General features: G+C 41.7%; 1 protein-coding gene across 1 annotated transcript in view; it reads left to right on the top strand.

Moving 5' to 3' along the window:
* Positions 1–25,137, top strand: part of PPP1R1C (protein phosphatase 1 regulatory inhibitor subunit 1C) — a 41,045-nt gene that overhangs the window by 11,304 nt on the left and 4,604 nt on the right. The window contains exons 3-4 of the mRNA XM_072119812.1: positions 17,126–17,163; positions 19,891–19,945. Of these exons, the coding sequence (XP_071975913.1) occupies positions 17,126–17,163; positions 19,891–19,945 (93 nt within the window). The remainder of the gene's footprint in view (positions 1–17,125; positions 17,164–19,890; positions 19,946–25,137) is intronic.

Here is a 25,137-nt window from a genome sequence, read left to right as displayed (position 1 = left end):
ATGTACTGTGACACCTCTGTGTGTATTATGCCTGTACTGTGACATCACTGTGTGTATTATCCCTGTACTGTGACATCACTGTTTGTATGATCCCTGTACTGTGACATCGCTGTGTGTATTATCCCTGTACTGTGACATCACTGTGTGTATTATCCCTGTACTGTGACATCACTGTTTGTATGATCCCTGTACTGTGACATCACTGTCTGTATTATCCCTGTACTGTGACATCACTGTGTGTATTATCCCTGTACTGTGACATTACTGTGTGTATTATCCCTGTACTGTGACATCACTGTGTGTATTATCCCTGTACTGTGACATTACTGTGTGTATTATCCCTGTACTGTGACATCACTGTGTGTATTATCCCTGTACTCTGACATCACTGTGTGTATTATCCCTGTACTGTAACATCACTGTGTCTATTATCCCTGTACTGTGACATTACTGTGTGTATTATCCCCGTACTGTGGCATCACTGTGTGTATTATCCCTGTACTCTGACATCTCTGTGTGTATTATCCCTGTACTGTGACATCACTGTGTGTATTATTCCTGTACTGTGACATTACTGTGTGTATTATCCCTGTACTCTGACATCACTGTGTGTATTATCCCTGTACTCTGACATCTCTGTGTGTATTATCCCTGTACTCTGACATCACTGTGTGTATTATCCCCTTAATGTGACATCACTGGGTGTAGTATCCCTGTACTGTGACACCACTGTGTATATTTTCCCTGTACTGTGACATCACTGTTTGAATTATCCCTGTGACAACGTGTCCATGATTCATGTACCGTGACATCACTGTGTGTATTATCCCTGTACTGTGACATCACTGTGTGTATTCTCCCATTACTGTGACATCACTGTGTGTATTATCTGTGTTGTGTTTTATCACTGTGTGCATTATCCATGTACTGTGACATCACTGTGTGTATTATCCCTGTACTGTGACATTACTGTGTGTATTATCCCTGTACTGTGACATCACTGTGTGTATTATCCCTGTACTCTGACATCACTGTGTGTATTATCCCTGTACTGTAACATCACTGTGTCTATTATCCCTGTACTGTGACATTACTGTGTGTATTATCCCCGTACTGTGACATCACTGTGTGTATTATCCCTGTACTGTGACATCACTGTGTGTATTATCCCTGTACTCTGACATCTCTGTGTGTATTATCCCTGTACTCTGACATCTCTGTGTGTATTATCCCTGTACTGTGACATCACTGTGTGTATTATTCCTGTACTCTGACATTACTGTGTGTATTATCCCTGTACTCTGACATCACTGTGTGTATTATCCCTGTACTCTGACATCTCTGTGTGTATTATCCCTGTACTCTGACATCACTGTGTGTATTATCCCCTTAATGTGACATCACTGGGTGTAGTATCCCTGTACTGTGACACCACTGTGTATATTTTCCCTGTACTGTGACATCACTGTTTGAATTATCCCTGTGACAACGTGTCCATGATTCATGTACCGTGACATCACTGTGTTTATTATCCCTGTACTGTGACATCACTGTGTGTATTGTCCCTTTACTGTGACATCACTGTGTATATTATCTGTGTTGTGTTTTATCACTGTGTGCATTATTCATGTACTGTGACATCACTGTGTCCCTTTTGCTTACAGTGACATCACTATTTGCATTATCTGTGTGGTGTTATATCACTGTGTGTATTATTAATGTAATGTGGCACTATGGTGTACATTCTTACTACATCGACTTCATTGGATTCCCTAATAATGTACTGTGACATCACTGTGTGCATTATCAGTGTAGTGTAATATCACTCTGTGTATTATTTGTGTACTATCGCTCCTGCTTATGCATTAAACATGTGCACTTAAAGAACAAGAAAAACATAAATCATGGTCCAAAGTTACTTGGTCTACCACTGTGGGCAGCACGGTGGCTTAGTGGTTAGTATAACAGCCTTGGAGCACTGGGGACCTGGGTTCAAGTTCCAGGGTCAACATCTGAAAAGAGTTTGTATGTTCTCTCCATGTTTGCATGGATTTCCTACGGGTCCTCCGGTTTCCTCCCACACTCCAAAACATACTGGTAGGTTGATTACATTGTGAGCCTGATTGGTGACAGCGACTGATGTGACAAGTTTTGTGCAGCGCTGCATATTCTGTGTGCGCTATACAAAATTTTTGGGATCAATTCCTTCAGTTCTTGGACTGTTGCGAAGATTTCACAGGGAATGAAGAGAGAAGAGGGTCATGTTCCTACTATGGTTACTCTATGTCCAGAAGTGGCAATGTATGGATGTTCAGCATAGGGAAAAGCTATTATTATAAGGCACAGGGCCGGCGCTATGGGTAGGCAAAGTGGGCAAATGCCCAGGGCCCCCTGAAAGAGGAGAATGTCTTCTTTGAAATGAATCTTGAATTTTGTTTCTAGGTGCCAGGGATCCAGAGATATTCAGGTTTAAAGTGAGAATATCAGGTGCCATTTTTATATATAAAAAATCACTCCCGATGGCAGTTTAACAGTTAATATCTCCGTTTTCCTGACACTTAGAAACACAAATTTAAATTAATTTAAAAGAGGAGACTCTCTTCTTTTATAGGAAAAAAGAAGTGAGGTTCTGTGTCACAGAGCCAGAGATACAGCCCCCTGAAGTGTAACCCTCCTTAAGATTCTTAGGCTGCAGGGAGAATTTGCTGGACACAGGAGCTGCTGCACCTCACCGATAATGGCTACATAGGAAGTGAATGAGAGCCGCGCGCATGGTAAGCGCCGAGCGCGTACCTGCCTGCGCCGGCTATAAAGTTTAAAAAGTGTTTTAAACCGCGATACCGCGGTTTAAACACTAACTAAAATAAGCTCCGGCACCAGCTCACCCTGAGCTGGTGCCCGGTATTGCCATCAGAAACCTGCCACTACAAGTGGTAGGTTTCCTTTAAATTCTTATGAAGCGCGGAGGGTTCTGTTATTGTGCTGCTAATACATTGGCACACATCTAAAAGTGACTTTTGTTATCTCATTACCTTGGTTAATGGTTATTTATTTGGGTCACCATTGTGTAAGGGAGCAAACAATGATAGATCTGCGTAAAGCACAGTGCAATTTTCTGCAAAAATTTTTGGTGTCCCCTATGGATTTTACGTTCCCTTTGCTGCAAATTACGCAGCGCTGCACAGAGCTTGTCAGATCAGTCCCTAACCCCATGGGGCTCACAATCTAATCAACCTACCAGTATGGTTTTGGAGTGTTGGAGGAAACCAGAGGACCCGGAGGAAACCCAAGCAAACACTGAGAGAACATACAAACCCTTTGCAGATATTGACCAGTGCTGCAAGCCTGTAGTGCTAACCACGGAGCCACCGTGCTGCCCATCAATCTCCCTATCATCGATCATCTCCTAAAAAATTCTCCCATATTACAGTTTGTTTTACCATACTAAAGGAGCCTTTTACTGATGGTGACTGGTCATAAAATAGTTTTATTTTGGGGCCCCACTTTTAGTTTTGCCCAGGGCCCCACTTTGTCTAGAACCGGCCCTGATAAGGCATCGGCTGTTATTTTTCCTAAAGGGAAACAAAATCCTCTTTAACCACGAGTGCCGAGAACAGGATTTAATGTTTTTTTTTTTTTTTTATTACAGTGGTTGAGCACATGCTCTTTTCTCATACACAGTTACATAGTTACACAGACACATAGACACAAGACACATGTTCATCAAGTTGTACCACAGAGGGGAAGGGATTGGATGAGAATGGGATTAAAGGGAAATAATTCTACTGTATATTATAACATAACGGTCAATGTTATTTTGATGTGGATAATAGGACTTAGAATAGACGGCCATCTTCTTTACTCTATGTTGGCTTAAAAAACTCAGGTGAAGATTAGCCTATTATCTATCCTACACAACTGCATGAGCCTCCTAAAATTTGGGGGCCTTACACAGGGATGAAGATTCTCTGGGAACAATTGTTTTTAATAAAATAGTAATCATAGAACTGGAGACTTGTAGGATCTTAACACTGCTAGCATTAAACCTCAATTTATATTAATAGCAACGAATATTAGATCCCTTGGGGTGCCACTGATTTAATATATACACTAAATGTACGTGGAGTGACAGTCCCAAAAAGTCAAACTGCCCCATTTTGCCTTTGGATCCAAGAATGTAATATACTGTACGTTTTCTTAATTGGTCGCTGTACCATGTGTTTTCTGATGAGGACCAGAGTAAGCATGACATAGCAGATCATACTGGATACATTGCAATGGCTTCCTTCAGCATCAAACGCCATTGGTTGCTATTATTAGTTGTAATTCATTTATATGTCTCCACAATTAATTGCAATGGTTAGTTAATGTAAGAACTAGACACTAGTAGTTGTTGTAGTAGTTGCAATAGTAGTAGAAGCCGCCTTTCAGTTCTAATCACTCATGTGTCCTTCTAGTGGCTAGTGATTGAATGAGTATGGGCCTGGGTGGGTGATAGGGTAGGGTCAATGAAAATAGTATGTAACAAAAGAGTAGAGTAGAAGTGGGCAGTAGGGACAGAGAAGTACGTAGGCTTTCTGTACCCAGCACACACTGATTATGGACTTTCCATAATCAATATTCTGTTCAGAGAGGCAGAACAAGAAACCATATCCCTTTAAGACTTCTAAGTGTATTGTAAGTGAAACACAGTCATCCATTTTTTGTTCATGCTGTTACGGCTCTTAATCCTCTAATACATTGTAGCAGTACTATATATTTATGAGACTGAGAAAAAACGTAGTTTGCCAGTAGATTTCCAGTTAAGAACTTGTAGATCCCAACATAACGTTTCCATTCGGATATCCTACTGTTGAATTCTACAGAATCATCATAACCAATTTACAGAAAGTTGCAATGAAGTTAAGTTTAGCAACATTTTACAGTATGAGAATGAAATAACCTTAAACCTTGCAGTCAATGTTAGGCTGCTCCCTGAAGACCAGGGCTGAGCGCTGTATTGTGTGAGCTGGCGCTGCGCCAGGCTCCAGCTTTTATCCTTGGTGTTCTGCTTCCTCTTAATATTTTATAGCTGACAGTCGAATCTGATATCTTACTGTAACTCAAAGGAAGTTGACTTCTTAGAAGCAGATGAAAAAAAACTAGTTTTCAGTATGGGAAAATGTTTTGTTTTGCTTTTTTCCCCCCTTTTATTTCTTTAGTTGTGTTTATAAATAGCAAAAGTATAAAGAATACACATGTAACAGACACACAGATAGGTTCTTTATTATCTGTTTATGTTACTATATGTTAATTTTATATTGTGCTCCTGCCCTACCGGTTTGATTTAGATTTTGTACACATCCTCATTTTAAATTTCTTTTTACTGTACAGGAAGTCCCTTTTGGGTTTTGTACAAGGTCGGCAAGGACTCTATGCAAATGAGCCTGAGGGGCTCCAGGCTCCATAGGTGTAAATAGAGCTGGAGCCCAGAAGGCTCATTTGCATACAGTCTTTCATCCTGGTGGTAGATGCCCTTTAAGTTGGATTTGTTTCGCTGGCGTAACTAGGAGTGGCAGGGCCCAATAGCAGGCTTTGGCATGGGGCCCCCCTTCCAAGTATGCATATTTGTATACTCACACATGCGAGTTACAATCACACTCATGCACACTTATATAGAGCATATATACACACATACAGTATATGCAGACACCTTATACCAGTGGTGGCGAACCTATGGCACGGGTGCCAGAGGTGGCACTCAGAACCATTTCTGTGGGCACTCAGGCCATCACAGAACAGACAGAGGTCACCAGACAGGAACAAATCCACCAAATCTTCCTGCAGTCCCAGGTGATTTAAGAGATGCTGCTTTTAGCACTATTTTAAATGGTGTTTGGAATGGTGGGAAAAGTGAGAAGGTGTGGACAGGGCTGCATTATCTTTGAAAGTCATCCTGCTGGACCCACCGTTCTTCTTCCACAGACCCTGGAGAGACGCTGCAATGATAGTCTGAATTTGCCCTCCTTCTTTCAACTGTATTGGTGGCCTCAGGGGCTGATACGATTGAAAGATGTGGAAGAACAGGTAGCAATAAGTTACTGCTTAAAATACCATGTTGGCACTTCATGAAATATAAGTGTTTTTTTTGTATTAGTTTGGGCACTCTCTCTGTAAAAGGTTCGCCATCACTGCCTTCAGGGCCGGTTCTAGAGAAAGTGGGGCCCTGGGCAAAACTAAAAGTGGGGCCCCAAAATAAAACTATTTTATGACCAGTCACAGTCAGTAAGAGGCTCCCTTTAGTATGGTAAAACAAACTGTAATATGGGAGAATTTTATAGGAGATAGATAAATGATAGGGAGATTTATGGGCAGCATGGTGGCTCCGTGATTAGCACTACAGCCTTGCAGCGCTAGTCAACATCTGCAAAGATTTTGTATGTTCTCTCTGTGTCTGCGTGGGTTTCCTCCGGGTCCTCCAGTTTCTTCCCACACTCCAAAAAATTACTGGTAGGTTGATTAGACTGTGAGGCCCATTGGGGAGAGGGACCGATATTTTCTGAAAGCAGACACTTGCCCCATTTTCAAAATTGCATCAAAGATTTTATAGACATAGGCGCCTTCATGCAATTTGGATTCAAATTGAAACATTTTATTAAAAATACTTAAAATTTGACTTTGATGGCAAAAAATTTGATCCAAACATGGACATTTGTAGAGTTCACAAATGCCTCATATTGATATGTTCACATGAATAATTCATCATAATATCACTAAAACTGTAATAACTAGATAACTGCTTTTCAGCTAGACATTTTTAGACAGTCACAACCTGCAAAATATATCAATAAAACAGAATAAAAAGTAAAGGCGCCATAAAACCTATAGAATTTTGAAAGCAGACAACCAGGCGATGCATTTGGCAATTAACATTCAAAATTTCCTCTAAAATATGTACAAATCCAGATACTTATATAAAGAAAATCTACTTTCCTAATACAGTAAGATGTGAGGAGAGCATACATACCCCACACCAATATACTGTATTCACCAAAATATGCAGCAAAGGGAACTGCAGAAAATTCACACAGATGTATCATTGTCTGTTCCTTACATAATAGTAACCCAAATAATAACTATATATCCATAAACCTCTCTAATGAGATAATAAAGTCACTTTTAGATGTGCGCCAATGTATTAGCCGCACAATAACAGAACTCTCCGCGCTTCATAAGAATGAGAGTGAGAACGTTATAACATGTGTAAATAATGGAGGATGATGGGAAATAAAAACTTTATTCCAGAACCTGTGGGTGTTTTTGGTGTTACATATAACTTTATGGACATGCTCTGGTCGCGGTGTAGTCACATTAAGCGAAGAGTATTGAATGTTCATTGTATCAGTCAATTTTCCCAACAAAAAATAACTATCACAAAATAAAAGGGAATAAGAGAGAAAGGGCCACATTTATCACTTTTGTGCGCCTAAGTGTAGTAGTTGCGCCTAAATTCTGGCGCACTGTTTTCCAGAATTATCACAAGCTACAACCATCTGTGATAAGGTAATTTCCTGCCTCTTATTAATCACTTTACTTTAACACAGTTTAGGCGCAATTTTGGCGCAGTTAAGGCGTAATGTTAGATTCAGGCACTTACATGTGATCCTGCTACAAGCTCCTCTCTGCTTCTCCCACAGCCCAGAATGAGGATAACACTCACAGCAGCACCCAGGTGTGTGACACCCTGCACCCAGTGACCTCCTCAGCAGGGGCTTCTCCTGGAGGGGATCCCCCAGTGCTGGTCTCCTGCTGCACCCCTGTAATTCTGCACAATATCCCCCTCAGACACTGGTGATACTGTGCAGAATTACATGGGGGACACTTGTCAGTACTATGTGCAACATTCTGTAACGTTCTTTTCTCTCTTGCTTTGAGCTCAGGATTCTGCAGAATGTTTTGTAAATAGAAGGTGATGCAGTGTAAATAGAGTCTACAGCTCCTGTCTGCAGAGTATCTAATGACTGTATTATCTGTACTAGTGTCTGCAGAGTATCTCATGTCTGTATGATCTGTTCTAGTGTCTGCAGTGTCTGGCTGAGCTTTGCTGCTAGAAATGAGCTGTTCTGCAAAGGGGCTCAGTGCTTTCTTCTCAGTTAACGCCAGCTTCGGGCTGGAGTGTTTTTGTGCCCGTTTTTGCGCCTAAATGAAAAGTCGCAAGTGATGAATATCATTAGGCGCAGCAAAACATCTGGATTGCTAGGATAGATGAGGGAAAGCTGGTTATTTTTGCTGCGCAGCTAGTTTGGCATTTAGTCGCAAAAATGGCACAAAAACGGTGCGCCTGAATGAAAAGGCGCAAAAACAACAGAAAAAAACCATTGATACATGTGGCCCAAAGTGTGTTCTTAGATTTGCATAGAGAAGGGTTAAAAACATGAATATTAGTTGATATTATCCCTTCTCAAAATGTAGTAACATATAAAGTGAATATTTCCATTATCTGTGAGGTGCAGCAACTCCTGTGTCCAGCAAATGCTCCCTGCAGCCTGATGGCTAAAAATCTGGAGATGGGGGAGACACTTCAGGGGGCTGTATCTCCCGCTCTGTGACACATAGAACCTTACTTCTTTTTTCCTATGAAAGAAGAGAGTCTCCTCTTTTATATGAATCTAAATTTGTTTTTCTGAAATGTAGGAAAACGGAGATATTTATATATAAAAATGGCACCTGATATTCTCACTTTAAACCTGAATATCTCTGGATCCAGGGCACCTAGAAACAAAATTCAAGATTCATTTGAAAGAAGAGATTCTCCCCTTTCCCCTGGGCAATTGCCACCTTTGCCTACCCATAGCGCCGGCCCTGACTGCCTTATACCATAAACACATATAGCATATACCAGTGATGGCTAACCTATGGCACTGGTGCCAGAGGTGGCACTCAGAGCCCTTTCTGTGGGCACTCAGGCCATCACCAGAGATGAGTCCAGGTATCTTCCTGCAGTCCCAGACAGCCCAGGACTTGCTGTGCACAGAGCTATTTTAAAGTGACAGCTGTACCTGGGACTATTTTCTGCTTTATTGGTGCCTCATGTGCTGGTATCAATGAAAACTGTGACAGAGAAGGGAGTATAAATCACAAATTAAATTTCTGTGTTGGCACTTTGCGATAAATAAGCGGATCTTTGTTGTAGTTTGGGCACTCGATCTCTAAAAGGTTCGCCATCACTGGCATATACACATCAAAGATGAAGCATATATACATGACATATATGTTATGTACATATTATGATGTTTTGGATATAATGATGCACGTCCTCCACTATTTAGCGTGTCAGGTCGGATGGCGTAGCCCCATGACACTGTGGGCCCCATAGTGATTGCTACGGCTGCTACCACTGTAGTTACGCCCCTGATTTGTGTGCAAGGTAGAACAGGTATACTTAGAGTAACTCCCCCCCAAAAAATTTTTCACCTCTGTGACAATAGGATTTTCATTATTTTGGGATGTCATGGGAACAAGGTTTGACAATACAGCTTCATAGCAGACACTTTTGATGACTCTTAGGCCCCTTACATACTTTTGAGTGTGATGCGTCTACCTTGCATCACACTCATAGCGTCACAAAGTCTGTCCTGAACCCTGACAAACGGAACTGATCCGACATGCTGAGTTCAGTTCCAGTTGCTCAGTGTTCAGGACGGATGTTCTAACCAGTGCACGTTGCAAGTGTGTAAGGGGCCTTAAATTGACAAAGTTCAGTAACTTCCTAGCATCCAGAGAGCTCCATCTAAGGTCACATTGGGCAGAGACGGGTTGTATATAAGTCGGGGACTACCTGTATATATATTTTATTATACACATAAACATGTCATATATTTCCAACAGTTGTACCACCTCTTCCTGACTCTGACCGCATAGTTCTGTACTTTATAGATCTGGGCCTAATAGTCCAGACATCAAGTTGAATTCCTGCCAGTCTAGTTTGTTGATTTTCCTGGGGTTTCTGCTAATATATAATTATTAGTTTATCTTTTGTTGTGCCTAGTCTTTGCTCCCTAGTAAATTCTATACTCATCTTCTGGTTGGTGTCTGATTGGTTGAGGACTGACACCCCGCCCCCACACTGATCGGCTTTAAACAAAGGACACCACCCCTCTCTCTCAAGAAAATGTGCCCATCTCACAGCCATATCTATTTTTTTTTTAAATGCCTATCGCCTAGATATTGTTTTTCTATTTTATTACATTTTTTTAAGGCAAAAAAAAAACATAGGCACCAACATAGCACCGAAATCTATGCGTATGCACATAGAAGACAGGAACCTTTGATTAGACATGAAGTGGGCGTTAGACTAACTTACTCCTCCATCAGACATTGCCATTATTCTGCAGTAAATGATGAATTGATGACATGTTGATGCTTCTACATTACACTCCATTCCATTAATGTGGCCAATGGAAATGTATTGTACAGGCAGGTTACGTACAAGATAGGTTCTGTAGGTTTATTCTTAAGTTGAATTTGTATGTAAGTCGGAGCTGAATACTTTATCATTGTAACCCCAGACAAATTATTTTTTGGTCTCTGTAACAATTGGATTTTAAAAATATTGGATAGTTATAACCAGGATTATCAATAAAACTTAATTACAGGCACATTTGATACCTGTTATAGCTGTTTATTGTAGCTTAAGGCTAAAGTAGAGTAAATTACCAATTACCAGAGATCCGTTTGTAACTAGGGGTCGTCTGTAAGTTGGGTGTTCTTAAGTAGGGGACCGCCTGTACTCATAGAGTGTATATGGGACCATGGGACTGTGGTCATAAAATGGGGAGGAGTATTTGGCTTGGGACCTATTAAGTGATCAGTAGGGATCTAGAAGTTGGCCCCCTTATTTAAACAAAAACCTGTCTTGTGGATAACTGGATAGTTATACAACTTATAGTACTTTATTTTTATAACATTATTCAGTCAAAAACAAGTACTAAATTTTGGAATAAAAGAAGAATTCTCACCAAATTTTCAGGATTATTGAAGCTCTAGTGGGAAAATATCCCATGCTAGGAAAAGAGAGTGCTGGGAATATACAGACGGGAATAGACATTTTGGGAACCAAGAAGCTGTCTCTCTTGGCCACAATGTGTAGATGTGGGGTTGGGGCATTAAACAGAATTTTACTACTCATGATTATTGGAAGATCTAAATATACATGCACATTTTCATGAGTCATTATGAATACTGAAAAAAAAAAATTGGCCACTACCCAAAATTCTGGCTTTCTGTGTAAAAGACACAACTTGTTAATTACTGAACCCATTGCACTGAATTGTGAAACCAGTAGATTATTGACTGCCAAACTAATGAAAACATGTAAACTTGTGTTAACTATACACTTATTAAACTTCAGCCAATGCTCCAGGCAATTAAGAACCCCGTAAAGAAAACCAAAAAACAGATATATATTATTATATACAAATCCCACATCAACAAACAATAGCTATAAATAGACTACGCAATACATATCACAAATACATGAAAGGATCAAAAACCCAATTCAATCCATAATAGCAATTTTATTGACATGGGTGCTCCTGCGACCCATATCGTGGGTCGTAGACTCACCCGTGCCCCGCCTTGTTCGCTAGCGCAACACCCACGCTTCTTACCTTTCCCCGCTCCTGTTCCCGGTCCTCCGGCTGTGCACACACCAGCTTCAGAAAATTTAAAGGGCCAGCGCATCGTTAATTGGCACTGGCCATTTCCCAGAATTCCATATAAACCTGCCTCTCCCTGTACACCCTGCAGGATCTTTGTGCTCTACGCCTGAGAGAAAGCTTTGTTCCATGCCCTTTGCGATTATCCTGATTTCCCGTTGTGACCTCGATTCTGTTCCTGACTCCGATCCCGTGCTGCCTGTCCTGACCTACAGTTACATCCCCGACTCTGATCCTGTTCTGCCTGTCTCAACCTCCTGCCTGTCCCCGACCACGAGCTTGCATTATGATTCTGTACGTCGCCTTGGCCGCCAGGACTTAAAAATACCCCTGAAAAAACTCAATACATACAAGTGCTACAGGTGATGGTCCTACATACATAAAAAAGATTATAACCTGAGATACCCTTGGAGAATGTGATGCCAACATTCGCGTCGGGGTTCTGTGATGGTGTGGTCATTTTTGGTCCTCATTCCAATATGCAGTATGGTTAGAATTGTGTATAACTGTATGTATGAACTGGCATTGTCACTTTATATGATTATTACTCCAGCTGTTTGGATATAATCTTTTTAATGTATATTGTGCACTCTACTTTTGTATTTAGGACCATCATCTGTACCACTTGTATGTATTGAGTTTTTTAACGGGTGTTTTTAAGGCTTAGTAACTAGTATGTTTTGAATGCATTATTAAAATTGATATTATGGATTGAATTGGGATTTTTATCTTTTCATGTGTTTGAGATATGTATTGCATAGTCTATTTATAGGTATTTATGTGTTACTTAAGAAACTTGCCCTATGTCTCTTTGCCTGAGCAATAAGACCTAAAAGTATTTACCAATATTTCAAATCCAATTAGTTTTTATAGGTTCTTGTGCTACTTTATGCTTGTGCTGTTTGATTACTGACACGTGACACACATTTGACATTTTAATGATTTTTTAGGTCATGTTATTCTGGGATGCTTGTTCTCTTCTGACTTTGTAGAGCAGCTCTTCAGGGAATATTATATTTAGGCAGGTAAATGGCCGAGTGCCAGGAATAATGCACATAATGGAAACTCGGTTACCAAAAATTGCCTGTATTTGGGATAAATGAAATGATATCCTAATAAATGCCAAGGGCATCTTTTTTAAGATAATTGTCACATTCAACCAATCATAGTATTATAGTACGTAAGGCTGGAAAAAGACGACGACGACGAAGTCCATCAAGATGAAGTTCATCAAGTCCAACCTTTAAGAATTATACAAATGTTTTTTCTCCATAACCCGTGATATATGTCACACGCTTCTTGCCTGTCTAGGCTACTGTCTCGACTCCCTCGGCCGTGCGCGCACGTTCCCGACTCCTTGGGCGTGCGCGCTCACCGGCTTCAGTAAGTTTAAAGGGCCAGCGCGCCGCTAATTGCCACTGGCCATTTTCAGAAACTATTTAAGCCTGCCTCTTCCTGCACACCCTGCTGGATCTTTGTGCTAATGCCATTGAGAAAGCTGCTTCCTGTGAGTAATTCCTGTGTATTGACCTCCCGTTGTGACCTTGGACCTGCCGCCTTGACCATCTGGCTGTCCCTGACTATGAGATTGCTTGCCATTCCTGTATCTCGACCTTGGTTGCCATTGTGGACAAGTCGCGCCTGTGGAATGACCTGGTGGCACCTCGCCGCAGCAAGACCATTCTGTTTTGCGGCGGGCTCTGGTGAAAATTCCACCAATCACCTGTGCGCTGGCCCTGTAAAGCTTGAAGTACTGCCGCGTGCAGAGCCTAGTCCGGATGGGAGCGGGAGTGTGGAGAGGTAAGTCCACGGCAGCGGAGAGGGGCACGCGGGCCCAAAACTGTATTCCATGTGTGGTCTTACCAGTGATTTGTATAAGGGAAAAACTATGTCCTTATCCGTTCTTGATACATCCCATAATTTTATTTGCTTTAGCAGCAGGCAGCTGCCTAGCACTGATCACTAAAATTAAGTTTACTATCTAACAATACCGCCCTGTCTTTTTCTGCTGAAGTTTTACCAAGTAATTGACTGTTTCGAACATAATTGTACTTTTTGTTTCCATGGCCGAAGGGCATAACCTTACATTTATCTACATTAAACTCATCAACCATTTCTCCGCCCACTTCAAGCTTCCACAAATCCCTTAGTAATGCTGTACTATTGACCTCAGTTTTAGTTACTTTACACAACTTAGTATCATCTGCCAATATTGAAACTTGACTGTGTAAACAAGTTCAAATAAATTTTAAAAAGAAGTAGCGCCAATACTGACCCCTGTGGCACTCCAGTGGTAACGTCAACCCATCTGAGAACCTGCCATTAATGATGACCCTATTTTCTAACACTAAGACAATTGCTTTCAAATACACAGATTTTTCCTCCAGTACCAGCCGTCTTATTTTATGTACCAACCTTTTATCCGGCACTGTGTCAAATGTCTTTGAAAAGTCCAGATATACAACATCCACAGCCTCCCCAAGTCCAGTCAGGAACTTTCTTCCTCATAGATGCCAATGAGATTAATCTAACAGGACCGATCCCTCATAAACCTATGCTGATGCTGAGTTATAAGGTTACATACAGTGAGATACTCCAGGATAGCATCTCTAATAAACCCCTTCAAATATTTTCCCTACAAAATGAGTATATCCGGCCTGCAGAACACAGTGGAGTGGAGAAGAGAGGAGGGGTGGGTGCTCCCACAATCTAGCAAAAGAAAGGACATGTCTTGTGACACAGTGTGTCTGCCATAGACCACCTTAGGACATGGGTAGAGAAGTGGTTGTCGTTGCGGCGCACACTGGTAATGAATGGAGTTGGGAGTGTTCTTCATACGAAACTTTTTATTGGTATCTCAATGACACAACACGTTTCGGAATTTCAAAGGATTACTTTTTCAAATGAGTTGAGGCTGCGAGTTCAGGTCTTGAACGGGTTGCCGGCTCACAGGGCGGCTGCGGGTACTATTGCCAAAGTCTTGTGCTATGCAGATGCGCATGCCCTAATGAAGGGAGGGTGGCGGGAGGCAGGGACTGCACTCTACTTGCCTGCCCTATTATGCTAATGCCCAAGAGTGGATTGGCCTGTGTGACGCACACAGAAGCACAGAGTGGGTGATTAGCATAATATAAGAATCGATTTTATAACAAAACGGCCGGATTATGTGCTTAACCAAGATATGTTCCTGCATCATCTCGGCTACACCTGTGTGCAGGTATGTGTGGGAATGACCATTTCCAAATGGCAGGTTTCCTTTAATATGCTCAGGGGCGCACCTGCCATGAGGCGAGTTGAGCATCTCGCCTCTGGTGGCATTCCTCTTGCTCAATGAGTGGGCGGCACCGGCCGGCACTGAGTTCCCGGGTCGCACGCCGGACGGGACCGCGTTGCAGCCCTCCTTCAGCCCACCTTGCTCCCCGACGCTGCCGGCACATTGCACCCGCCCCCCGACGCCACCGGCACCGAGCTTCCACCCCCCTGCATGCCTGCATCAAACTCCTGCCGGCTGGCCAGTGCTCTGTCTGGCACCATGCTCTCAATGTACTGCTGCCCCATACTCCCCGCAGTTCCAGGCTCCCCCTCCATTCTTGTCTCAACCCTGCTCCGTTCACGCGCCCCCCCCCTCCTCCCCTCCCCTCTTCCAGGTTCTCGGCTCCCTTCTCCCCCCGCTCAAGCTCCAGGCTCCCTTCCCGCTCCCCCCCCCCCCCTCCAGGCTCTCAGGTCTCCACTCCCGGCTCCCCCTCCACTCCCGTCTGAACACCCGCTCCGCTAACGTCTCCCCCCTCCAGGCTCTCAGCTCCCTGCTCCACCAGCCCCCGATCAAGCTCCAGGCTCCCTTCCCACTCCCCTCACGCTCTCAACCTACCCGCTCCCGGCTCTTGACCTACCGCTCCCAGCTCCCCCGCCGCGCAACCGCCACTGCAAGACAAGGCCCCGAACTTTCCAAAAACAGGTAAGGTTACTTTAACTTTATATATGTAATATGTGTATATATATGTAATATGTGTATATATATATATATATATATATATATGTAATCTGTGTATATATATGTAATATGTATGTATATATTTAATATGTGTGTATGTATATGTGTATATATATTTGTGTGTATATATGTTTGTGTGTTTATATTACATGGTGATATGCTGTATGCATTTTATATTACATGGTGATACGCTGTATGCATTTTATACTACATGGCGGTACGCTGTATGCATTTTATACTACATGACAGTATGCTATATGCATTTTATATTACATGGTGATATGCTGTATGCATTATATACTACATGGCGCTATGCTGTATGCATTTTATATTACATGGTGATACGCTGTATGTATTTTATACTACATGGCGGTACGCTGTATGCATTTTATACTATGCGGTACGCATTGCATTGCTTTATTTTTACACCAAACCAATATGATGGATCTGGTCCTGACACTCCCTGATATATTACATATATGGGCGGGGTGGGGGGGAGGAATGCATCTCTCTATGGCTCGCCTCAGGCAGCAGACAGGCTTGGTACACCCCTGAATATGCTATATCTTTCTATAGTGGGAAAATCCCATTTGTGCAATTGTAATAAAATAAACACAAAGTAGCTGCTGGGTGTCCACTACTGATTCTTTGTTAAAATTGGAATATCACTTATGTTCTAGTTTTAAAATTATATTGATCTGTATTTTCTAACTGCTATATATTGTATATGTCATTGTATGTCCACATCTTCCTCAAGGGTCTGAAAAAGTGAGAAAACTGTATTTAAGAAATAAAGAATATTAAAAGATGATGCTTATTACACCTGCTGATGGCTTGTTTTGGGACACTAAACCAAAAGGTCCATTTGGGACCTGGTTTAGTGTCCCAGATCGTCCTGACAGGTCTCCTTTAAAGGAAACCTACCATGAGGAATCTACCATCAGTATTAGATCTAACATAAAAACGTTATTTTAGTAATATGTAAATTACCTGCAGAGGCTACTGGGGCGTGTAATAGCCCAGCTGGGCACTGGGAGCAAAGGCTACTCCACGCCCCAGTAGCCTCTGCAGTTAATTTACATAATCCTCAAAATTTTTACCAAGTTAGGTTCCAGGATTATTAAATTGCAGATTAGATCATAGGCAGGCAGGAATCTACTTCTTATGGTAGTTTCCTCATGGTAGCTTTCCTTTAACACCCTCTGCTGGTCAACTACGAGAAATATTAAAAATCATTATGTTATATTTATTAATAAAATATATCAATAAAACCAACAAATGTAATAATATTTAAGCAAAAAAAAAAATTTTTCTACCTTTTTTTCTGATAATTGATGTTGTATTACTATGCAAAGGATGAAAATGATGACGCACATACATAATTTATGTCCTCAAAGAATAAGCATAAACTACATATAAAACTGTTTTTTGATTCTAGAAATCAATGACAACAGGACGAGCGGTACACACGAGGAGGTAAGATCTCACCTTTATATGTATTCAAGATACCTTCATGAAATTCCCATTTTTTGTTAGTTCCTTTAGTTGACATGGGACTAAGGAATGATTTTTGAGCAATATCTCCAGTGTTTTTCAATGACTGTGGGTAGATTATTATATTAGACTATAAATATTCTGGGGATTATTTCAGCTCCAGAGTAACTCTGTACATTGCTGCAGTATATGGACTGTCTATATGCAGAGCATCTGCAGTCATGTATCACCTATCCATAGGACGAGTAAAATATACCTGATCACCAAGGGTCCCACAGCTAAAACTCTCAGAATTAGATCTTATGTGCCCCCTTCCCTTTCACTCTAAGGCATTAGATGTTTATGGAGCCAAGAGAAACAAATGAGTAATGTAATCCATCAGCCCTGGTGACATTGAATAGGGTGGCAGGACTAATGCATCAACACCCTTCCTCACTGTAGTATGGCTTGGGACCCCTGTTCTAAAGCTTATGGGGTTATTCTGGGTAAGGAAAATACATATACATTTTCCAGTATAGGAAAATTTAAACTAAGCCTCCAGTGCTACCTCGAATAAGGCATCTCCATATACATCAATGCCAGACTTGCAGGAAGCCTTGCTAGATGACATGGGATAATAGCATTTTTTCAGTGTTATTACTGGCTTAGCTATTATCCCCCGTCATCAGACTTCCAAAGATATAGAGGGAGCGACCTTAGATAAGAAAGCACTGGGGGCATAGTTTTCATTTCCTAAACCGGAAAAGTTATTTGGATATTCCTTACACACTATAGAATGGATGCTATGTAGTGAAAAGATGCAGCAGAGCCTGTGTCACATGATCACTGGCTGCTTCTAGAATAGCAGAGCCTGCGTCACATGATCACTGGCTGCTTCTAGAATAGCAGAGCCTGCGTCACATGATCACTGGCTGCTTCTAGAATAGCAGAGCCTGCGTCACATGATCACTGGCTGCTTCTAGAATAGTAGAGCCTGCATCACATGATCACTGGCTGCTTCTAGAATAGCAGAGCCTGCATCACATGATCACTGGCTGCTTCTAGAATAGCAGAGCCTGCATCACATGATCACTGGCTGCTTCTAGAATTTCAGAGCCTGCATCACATGATCACTGGCTGCTTCTAGAATAGCAGAGCCTGCATCACATGATCACTGGCTGCTTCTAGAATAGCAGAGCCTGCATCACATGATCACTGGCTGCTTCTAGAATAGCAGAGCCTGCATCACATGATCACTGGCTGCTTCTAGAATAGCAGAGCCTGCATCACATGATCACTGGCTGCTTCTAGAATAGCAGAGCCTGCATCACATGATCACTGGCTGCTTCTAGAATAGCAGAGCCTGCATCACATGATCACTGGCTGCTTCTAGAATAGCAGAGCCTGCGTCACATGATCACTGGCTGCTTCTAGAATAGCAGAGCCTGCATCACATGATCACTGGCTGCTTCTAGAATAGCAGAGCCTGCATCACATGATCACTGGCTGCTTCTAGAATAGCAGAGCCTGCATCACATGATCACTGGCTGGGTCCATATTAGCAGAGCCTGCGTCACATGATCACTGGCTGCTTCTAGAATAGCAGAGCCTGCATCACATGATCACTGGCTGCTTCTAGAATAGCAGAGCCTGCATCACATGATCACTGGCTGCTTCTAGAATAGCAGAGCCTGCATCACATGATCACTGGCTGCTTCTAGAATAGCAGAGCCTGCATCACATGATCACTGGCTGCTTCTAGAATAGCAGAGCCTGCGTCACATGATCACTGGCTGCTTCTAGAATAGCAGAGCCTGCATCACATGATCACTGGCTGCTTCTAGAATAGCAGAGCCTGCATCACATGATCACTGGCTGCTTCTAGAATAGCAGAGCCTGCATCACATGATCACTGGCTGCTTCTAGAATAGCAGAGCCTGCGTCACATGATCACTGGCTGCTTCTAGAATAGCAGAGCCTGCATCACATGATCACTGGCTGCTTCTAGAATAGCAGAGCCTGCATCACATGATCACTGGCTGCTTCTAGAATAGCAGAGCCTGCATCACATGATCACTGGCTGCTTCTAGAATAGCAGAGCCTGCGTCACATGATCACTGGCTGCCTCTAGAATAGCAGAGCCTGCATCACATGATCACTGGCTGCTTCTAGAATAGCAGAGCCTGCATCACATGATCACTGGCTGCTTCTAGAATAGCAGAGCCTGCATCACATGATCACTGGCTGCTTCTAGAATAGCAGAGCCTGCATCACATGATCACTGGCTGTTTCTAGAATAGCAGAGCCTGCTTCATATGATCACTGGCTGTTTCTAGAATAGCAGAGCCTGCGTTGTATGATTGTTGGCTGTTTCTAGATTAGCAGAGCCTGCCTCACATGATCACTGGCTGTTTCTAGAATAGCAGAGCCTACTTCATATGATCGTTGGCTGTTTCTAGATTAGCAGAGCCTTCATCACGTGATAACTGACTGCTTCTAGATTAGCAGAACCTGCGTCAGCTGACCACAGGCTTCTTCTAGAAAAGCAGAGCTGCTGGGTCCTATGTTCTACTAGGCAGTAGATACTCCTTGTAATAGAGGCTGTTGTGTATTATATACATAATTTATTAGCATTTTTATTATTATATAATTACAGGACTGTATAAAACGTATAACACTTTATAAAGCTTATGATACAATTTGTATCTGTTTCTTATATTTCAACCGTAGAATGTTTCCCCCAAACAAAGGAAGCAGAGTGTGTACTCAGCCCCTGCCATGAAAGGTACTGTTCAGGTACTGTTCCATGTTCTAACATATTAACTTTTCTAACCTATATGTTATTTACATCTGTGTTTATCATGATTTCATTTCTCCCCCTTTCTCAAAACTTTTAAGAAATATGGAAAGAAAGAGGAAAGAGGCAGCAACCACAATACGCCACAAAGAGATTGTGTGTCATAGGCCACGCCCATTGCCCTGCCCATTATCACGCCCCTAGCATAGTATAATATACATCTTAATGGACCCCCTTTATAGTATAATGTCCCTTCCCAGAACCCCCATGGAGCCATATATAATATGCCCTAATGCAACCCAGCACCATCCAATGCCCCCTTTATATTTTATCGCTCTTTCTGTATCTCCCCATTCGTAATACCCCTCACATTTAATTCCCTCTTTGGTTTTGGCCCCCCACTTAGTGAGCCCTTTTAGTTATCCCCCAAACTTATAATGCCCAATTTTTTTGTACTCCTATCCAACTCTCACATCGGGGTCTTTCTCCTCCTCCCCTCACATTGTTCTTTGCTCCTACCTACTTTGTTTCCACCATACTATTCCGAGCATGCTGGCCACTCCTACTCCCCTTCTGACCCCCTTCCTCACCCTCCTCTAATTGTGGCCCCTTTCTTCATCACATTGTGCACCCTCTCCTCCTCTTCCTCTTCACATGATGGCCACTCTCCGTCTCCCTCTCACATTGTGAACCCTCCTCTTGTTGCTGTGTATTAAACAAAAAGAACATTTGTTACTTACCTTTCCCTGCTCTTCTGGGTGCAATGACATCATCACATGACTCCTGTCGGTCTCTGCCTCACACGTCAGTGATAGGGGCTCAATGATGTCAGCTTTTTGAATCATCATTACAATCAGCTATATGGAAGTCCAGGGACAAACCACCCACTGGGACTGTCTCACTAGTTCTGGGAAGTCTGCAAATATGTTTTCCAAGGTGTAAATGAAACAGTGCCTCCTTTTGCTACCTTGAAAGGCCCGTTTACACCAAGCCAAACCAGTATATCTATTCCAGAAGGAACAGACTCCTAACTGTAGACAGAACTGTTTCCACCTGGTTGGGTCTCCTCAGCACAGTGTAGGGAACTGGTTTGGCTGTGTGAGCGGCTATTGACTAGGGTCAGGAAGTAAGAGTTCTCCTTCAAGGTAGCAAAAGGAGGCATTGTTTTCCATTTAACACCTTGGAAAAGTTTGGAGGTGTGATATAACAGCCAGGAACAGATTTTCTCCTCATGTACCTTGCACCACTAATTATCATAAAGTGTGTTACAAAGTATGTTAGGTGTGCTTTACAATAAATGTACAGTAATTCTTGGCAGCAAATGTCACTGGCTTTCCATGGTCTCCGTGACTTTCTTTGACACCCCTGTGGTTTGACCCCCATGGATCACGAGATCTGTTGTATTCCCAAATGAATAGAACATCTTGTTGCACATGCGCCTTGCTGCTCCCTTCAAATAACAATAACTAAAAGAGACTAAAAAGGTAAATACAGAAAAAACACAGAATCAAAATCAGAAAACATATTGACAAATTCCAAAATCATGGTGCACACATATCAGAGATGAAGAAATAGCAGTAGAGACGTACATTTCCTCTGAAGTACATAGTATATTCACTCTGGTATTTTGTAGAGGTCACACATAAAAAAGTATACATAAAGGATAATTGTATAATTTCTATTATTGTTTCTAAAGTATTTTGTCGATACATGTGTCAGGGAATAATACTAAGTATGGACTGCAATGCTGCTCTGGTATTGGCCTAATTTGGCCCTATTGCTTCGCTAATTAGCTGCGAGGGTGTCCTGTGGGTGCCGGGTCCAATCAGAAAGTACTCCTATTGCTGTGAAGATTTTTCAATATAAGTTTAAAGTGGCATCTTTGGGCTGAAATTTTAAAGGAAAAGTGCAATAATAACAGCAGGGACTGTGCAATGCATCCATTATAGCAAATTCAGAAAAATACTATTTGGTTATTTACCCAAAGGAAAAAAATATGCAAAAAATTACAGGAGCTATTTAAATACCCAGGCTATCCACAGGTTTTTTTAATTTGTTTTTATTTTTTTGTGTAAAAACCCTCTTTTTGTTTCATATTTAATTTATGATTTTTTGTAAGCATTCTACAATAAATAAAAAAACATTTTGTGCATGTATTTTGATAAAACTTTATTGAATAAATTTTGGTCTAAAACTCAAAACTAAAACTCAAAAACATTTTTTTGGTGTAGTTTTTGGTACAGTAGTCAGAGAAATATTTCTGAGTGAATGATAAGATTATTATAGGAAAAAGATATTTTGGAGTAAATAGTTGCGCTAATTAGTATACTAAGTATGGCCACTTTTTATGGCCACAAACAGGTATAAGTAACTGGAGGACAAAAATGTAACAGTTCAGTACTCTAAACTCTTATTCTAGGCAACAGAGGTATAAGATGTGCACAAACCAGATTGCTGGAGGGCATAAGAGAGGATAAAAGAAGGGCCAGCCCTTGGCCACAATGTGTGTTAGCGTCCTTGGAACGGGTGGAGTCTCACCGCTAATGACAAATTGCTGTGGTTACTATGGGGGCTGGACCAGACATAGAGAAGAGAAGGTGACCTCGCGCTGTGGTGGAGGAGTGTCGTGGTTCGGCAGACGTGTGCTTGTCAACCACTGTCCAGAAATGACGCCCGCCAAACGTGACCCACTTACCACTCCAGCAAGTTGAAAACACATCCTGACCAAATCCAGGAGGCAGATAGACAATGTAGGAACCAAAAGGTAAGTATGGCAGAGAAAAGAAGAGCTTAAGAAAGAGGGGGGGGGGGAGAAGTCAATAGTAAAGGTATATAAAGAATGCCATGTATGCAGTGGCATAGTGGGGAGGGGGCAACAGTAGACCCCATGGCTGTACCATGGACCTTTAAATAGTAAGAGTCTTGAAAGAGGAAATAATGGATTAGGGTAAGTAGGTTGATGCAAAATTGATTGACCGTTGGAGAATGTTCAGTAGATCTAAGGAGATCAGAGACTGCTCTAATGCCATTGTCATGTTCTATCGCTGTACATAGACTTTATACGTACCAGGTGACAAGGAGTGCATCCGATGGAATGATGCTGATGGACCTTATGAGCTGTAAAAATTTGTTAGTGTTAAGTAGAAATGCTGGTGTCTTCTTTATCAAAAGGGTCAAGACCTTTTCCAAAAATATGGCCAAAGGTGATGGTTGGAAATTGGTAAAGGCCACCATGGGCCTCCCCAGAGGTTTGTCCATTCTTTTATGGATCTTGGAAAGTATGTAGAAAACAGGGACTATTGGATTGGAATTGTACAAGAAGTTTTACGTATTCTGGTCTATCACCTTTTTCATAAGGTAATCTGCCAGTGTCTGTTGTATTTTGTTAGCTAAAATAAGAGTGGGATTTTGCTGCTCCATTCACCTCTGTGTGGCTGGCAAAGACAGCTGAGCATTTAATTTTTCTGTTTGTACATAGAGACTTGCAATGCTTGTTAGCCTTCAATTCTTTCTTTGTATGAACTTCTCATCTGCATTTACCTGGATGCAGAGATTCTGGACTCTAGTGATTACACCATAACAGTGACATGACAAACAACAAGGAATATCTATTGACCGATTTGACATGCTTTGTGCAGCACTGTGTGTATATAGTGTGCGCTATATAAATAAAAGAATTATTATTAATCATTATTATTGAACCTTCTAATATTATCACTTGTATGAATGTTTTTCAAGTCTTCTATTCAATAACGGCCATAATGAAGTTGGATTTTATTTTTGGTGTCGTTTGCAAATAATATAAAAAAAAAATTAAATCCCAACGCTTTGATTTTTAAAGCCAATGCCATTGGATCATCCTAACTTTATAACGGATCAAATTATGATCAAAGGATGCTGGTGTAAGCATAGAAACAGTATTGATTAAAGGGGTTTTCCAGAAATTCTGGAAAACACTGAGGTGGTCGGGGAAAACCCTTTCTGCTAAATCTCTTAGTGAAATTAGCAGCTTTTGGGCAGAATGCTTTCATTTTACTGCATTCTCAAATATTGGCCGATTGGAATACCTTTTTGTGGGTATTTGCATGTCAGCTCATCCATTGCAGGAGGTTGTGGGTTGTAGTAACTTTGTTATAGACTATTACTAAGGAAGACTATTACTTTCTCCTGAATTTTTTCAGTAAAATATAACCCCAAAATATATTATTTACTCAGGATAACATAATAACTACAGCATCTCACAGATATAATTCCAACCTGTCTCTATCAGTCCTGGTGTATACAATTTTGGTTGCCCCCTGAATACGACCATAAACTCCTGACTTTGGTCAGATTCCTCTCACATGAATAGTTTTTCTTGTATCACAGGGACAGGAGGCAGAGATCACTATAGGCAGAGGCACTTCATGTCTAGCAGTAGCATGTAGGGTTGACACCAACTCTGCAAACAACAGACAAGATAAGGTCTTGATCCGAGGGGAGGGGGTGGTGACATAGCAGTGCTTACTGTGTGTTTTATTGATTGGGTGAGGTAGCAGAGCCTAGTGTCATTGTGTCTTATATACATCTGATGACCCTGATCTGTCTCAACTCTCTTTTTCTGTGTCAGATATTTGTACAATGTTCAGAAGGTAAATGAAAGTGTATATAAACCTTTTACCTTGATAATCTAACCACATTGTCAAGCACAAAATATCTGTAGTAGATGTCCAGATTAAGAGGGCATTGTCAACGTACTGCAACCATAGGGAATGTGTGTTGTCCACTCACTAAGCTCCTCCCTGAAGACTATCCTATCTTCTCAAAAGTTGAGGTACAGGTTGGCATACATGAGAGCTTTAGGGCTCCGCATTGCGGCACTTCTGCACTGGTGGTAAGTGCTCTCAAGGAGGAAGTAATTTTGGCATAGGACAAAGAACAGAACCTCCAACATAAATCTGAAAAGCCCTTATATGGAGGAAGTACTCCACCACCTCCATCCCCTTGTCAAAGGGATAAAGGAGTATCAAGGAGTATCAAGAGATCTTACCCCAGTTCCAGCTCCTAAAGTTTTTTATGGGATCTGCATGGTATCCCTCATGTAGGATTGAAGGGACACCACAAAGGATCTGAGTACCTGATCCACATTGCACCTGGAGTGAGGTTGTTGACTTCTGTTACTATTGGTCTGCCCATTAGGT

The sequence above is a fragment of the Engystomops pustulosus genome, chromosome 8, assembly GCF_040894005.1.
Source record: "Engystomops pustulosus chromosome 8, aEngPut4.maternal, whole genome shotgun sequence".
NCBI lineage: Eukaryota > Metazoa > Chordata > Amphibia > Anura > Leptodactylidae > Engystomops > Engystomops pustulosus.
The sequence above is the reverse complement of the archived record's forward strand: the minus strand, read 5'-3'. Positions and strand labels throughout refer to the sequence as shown.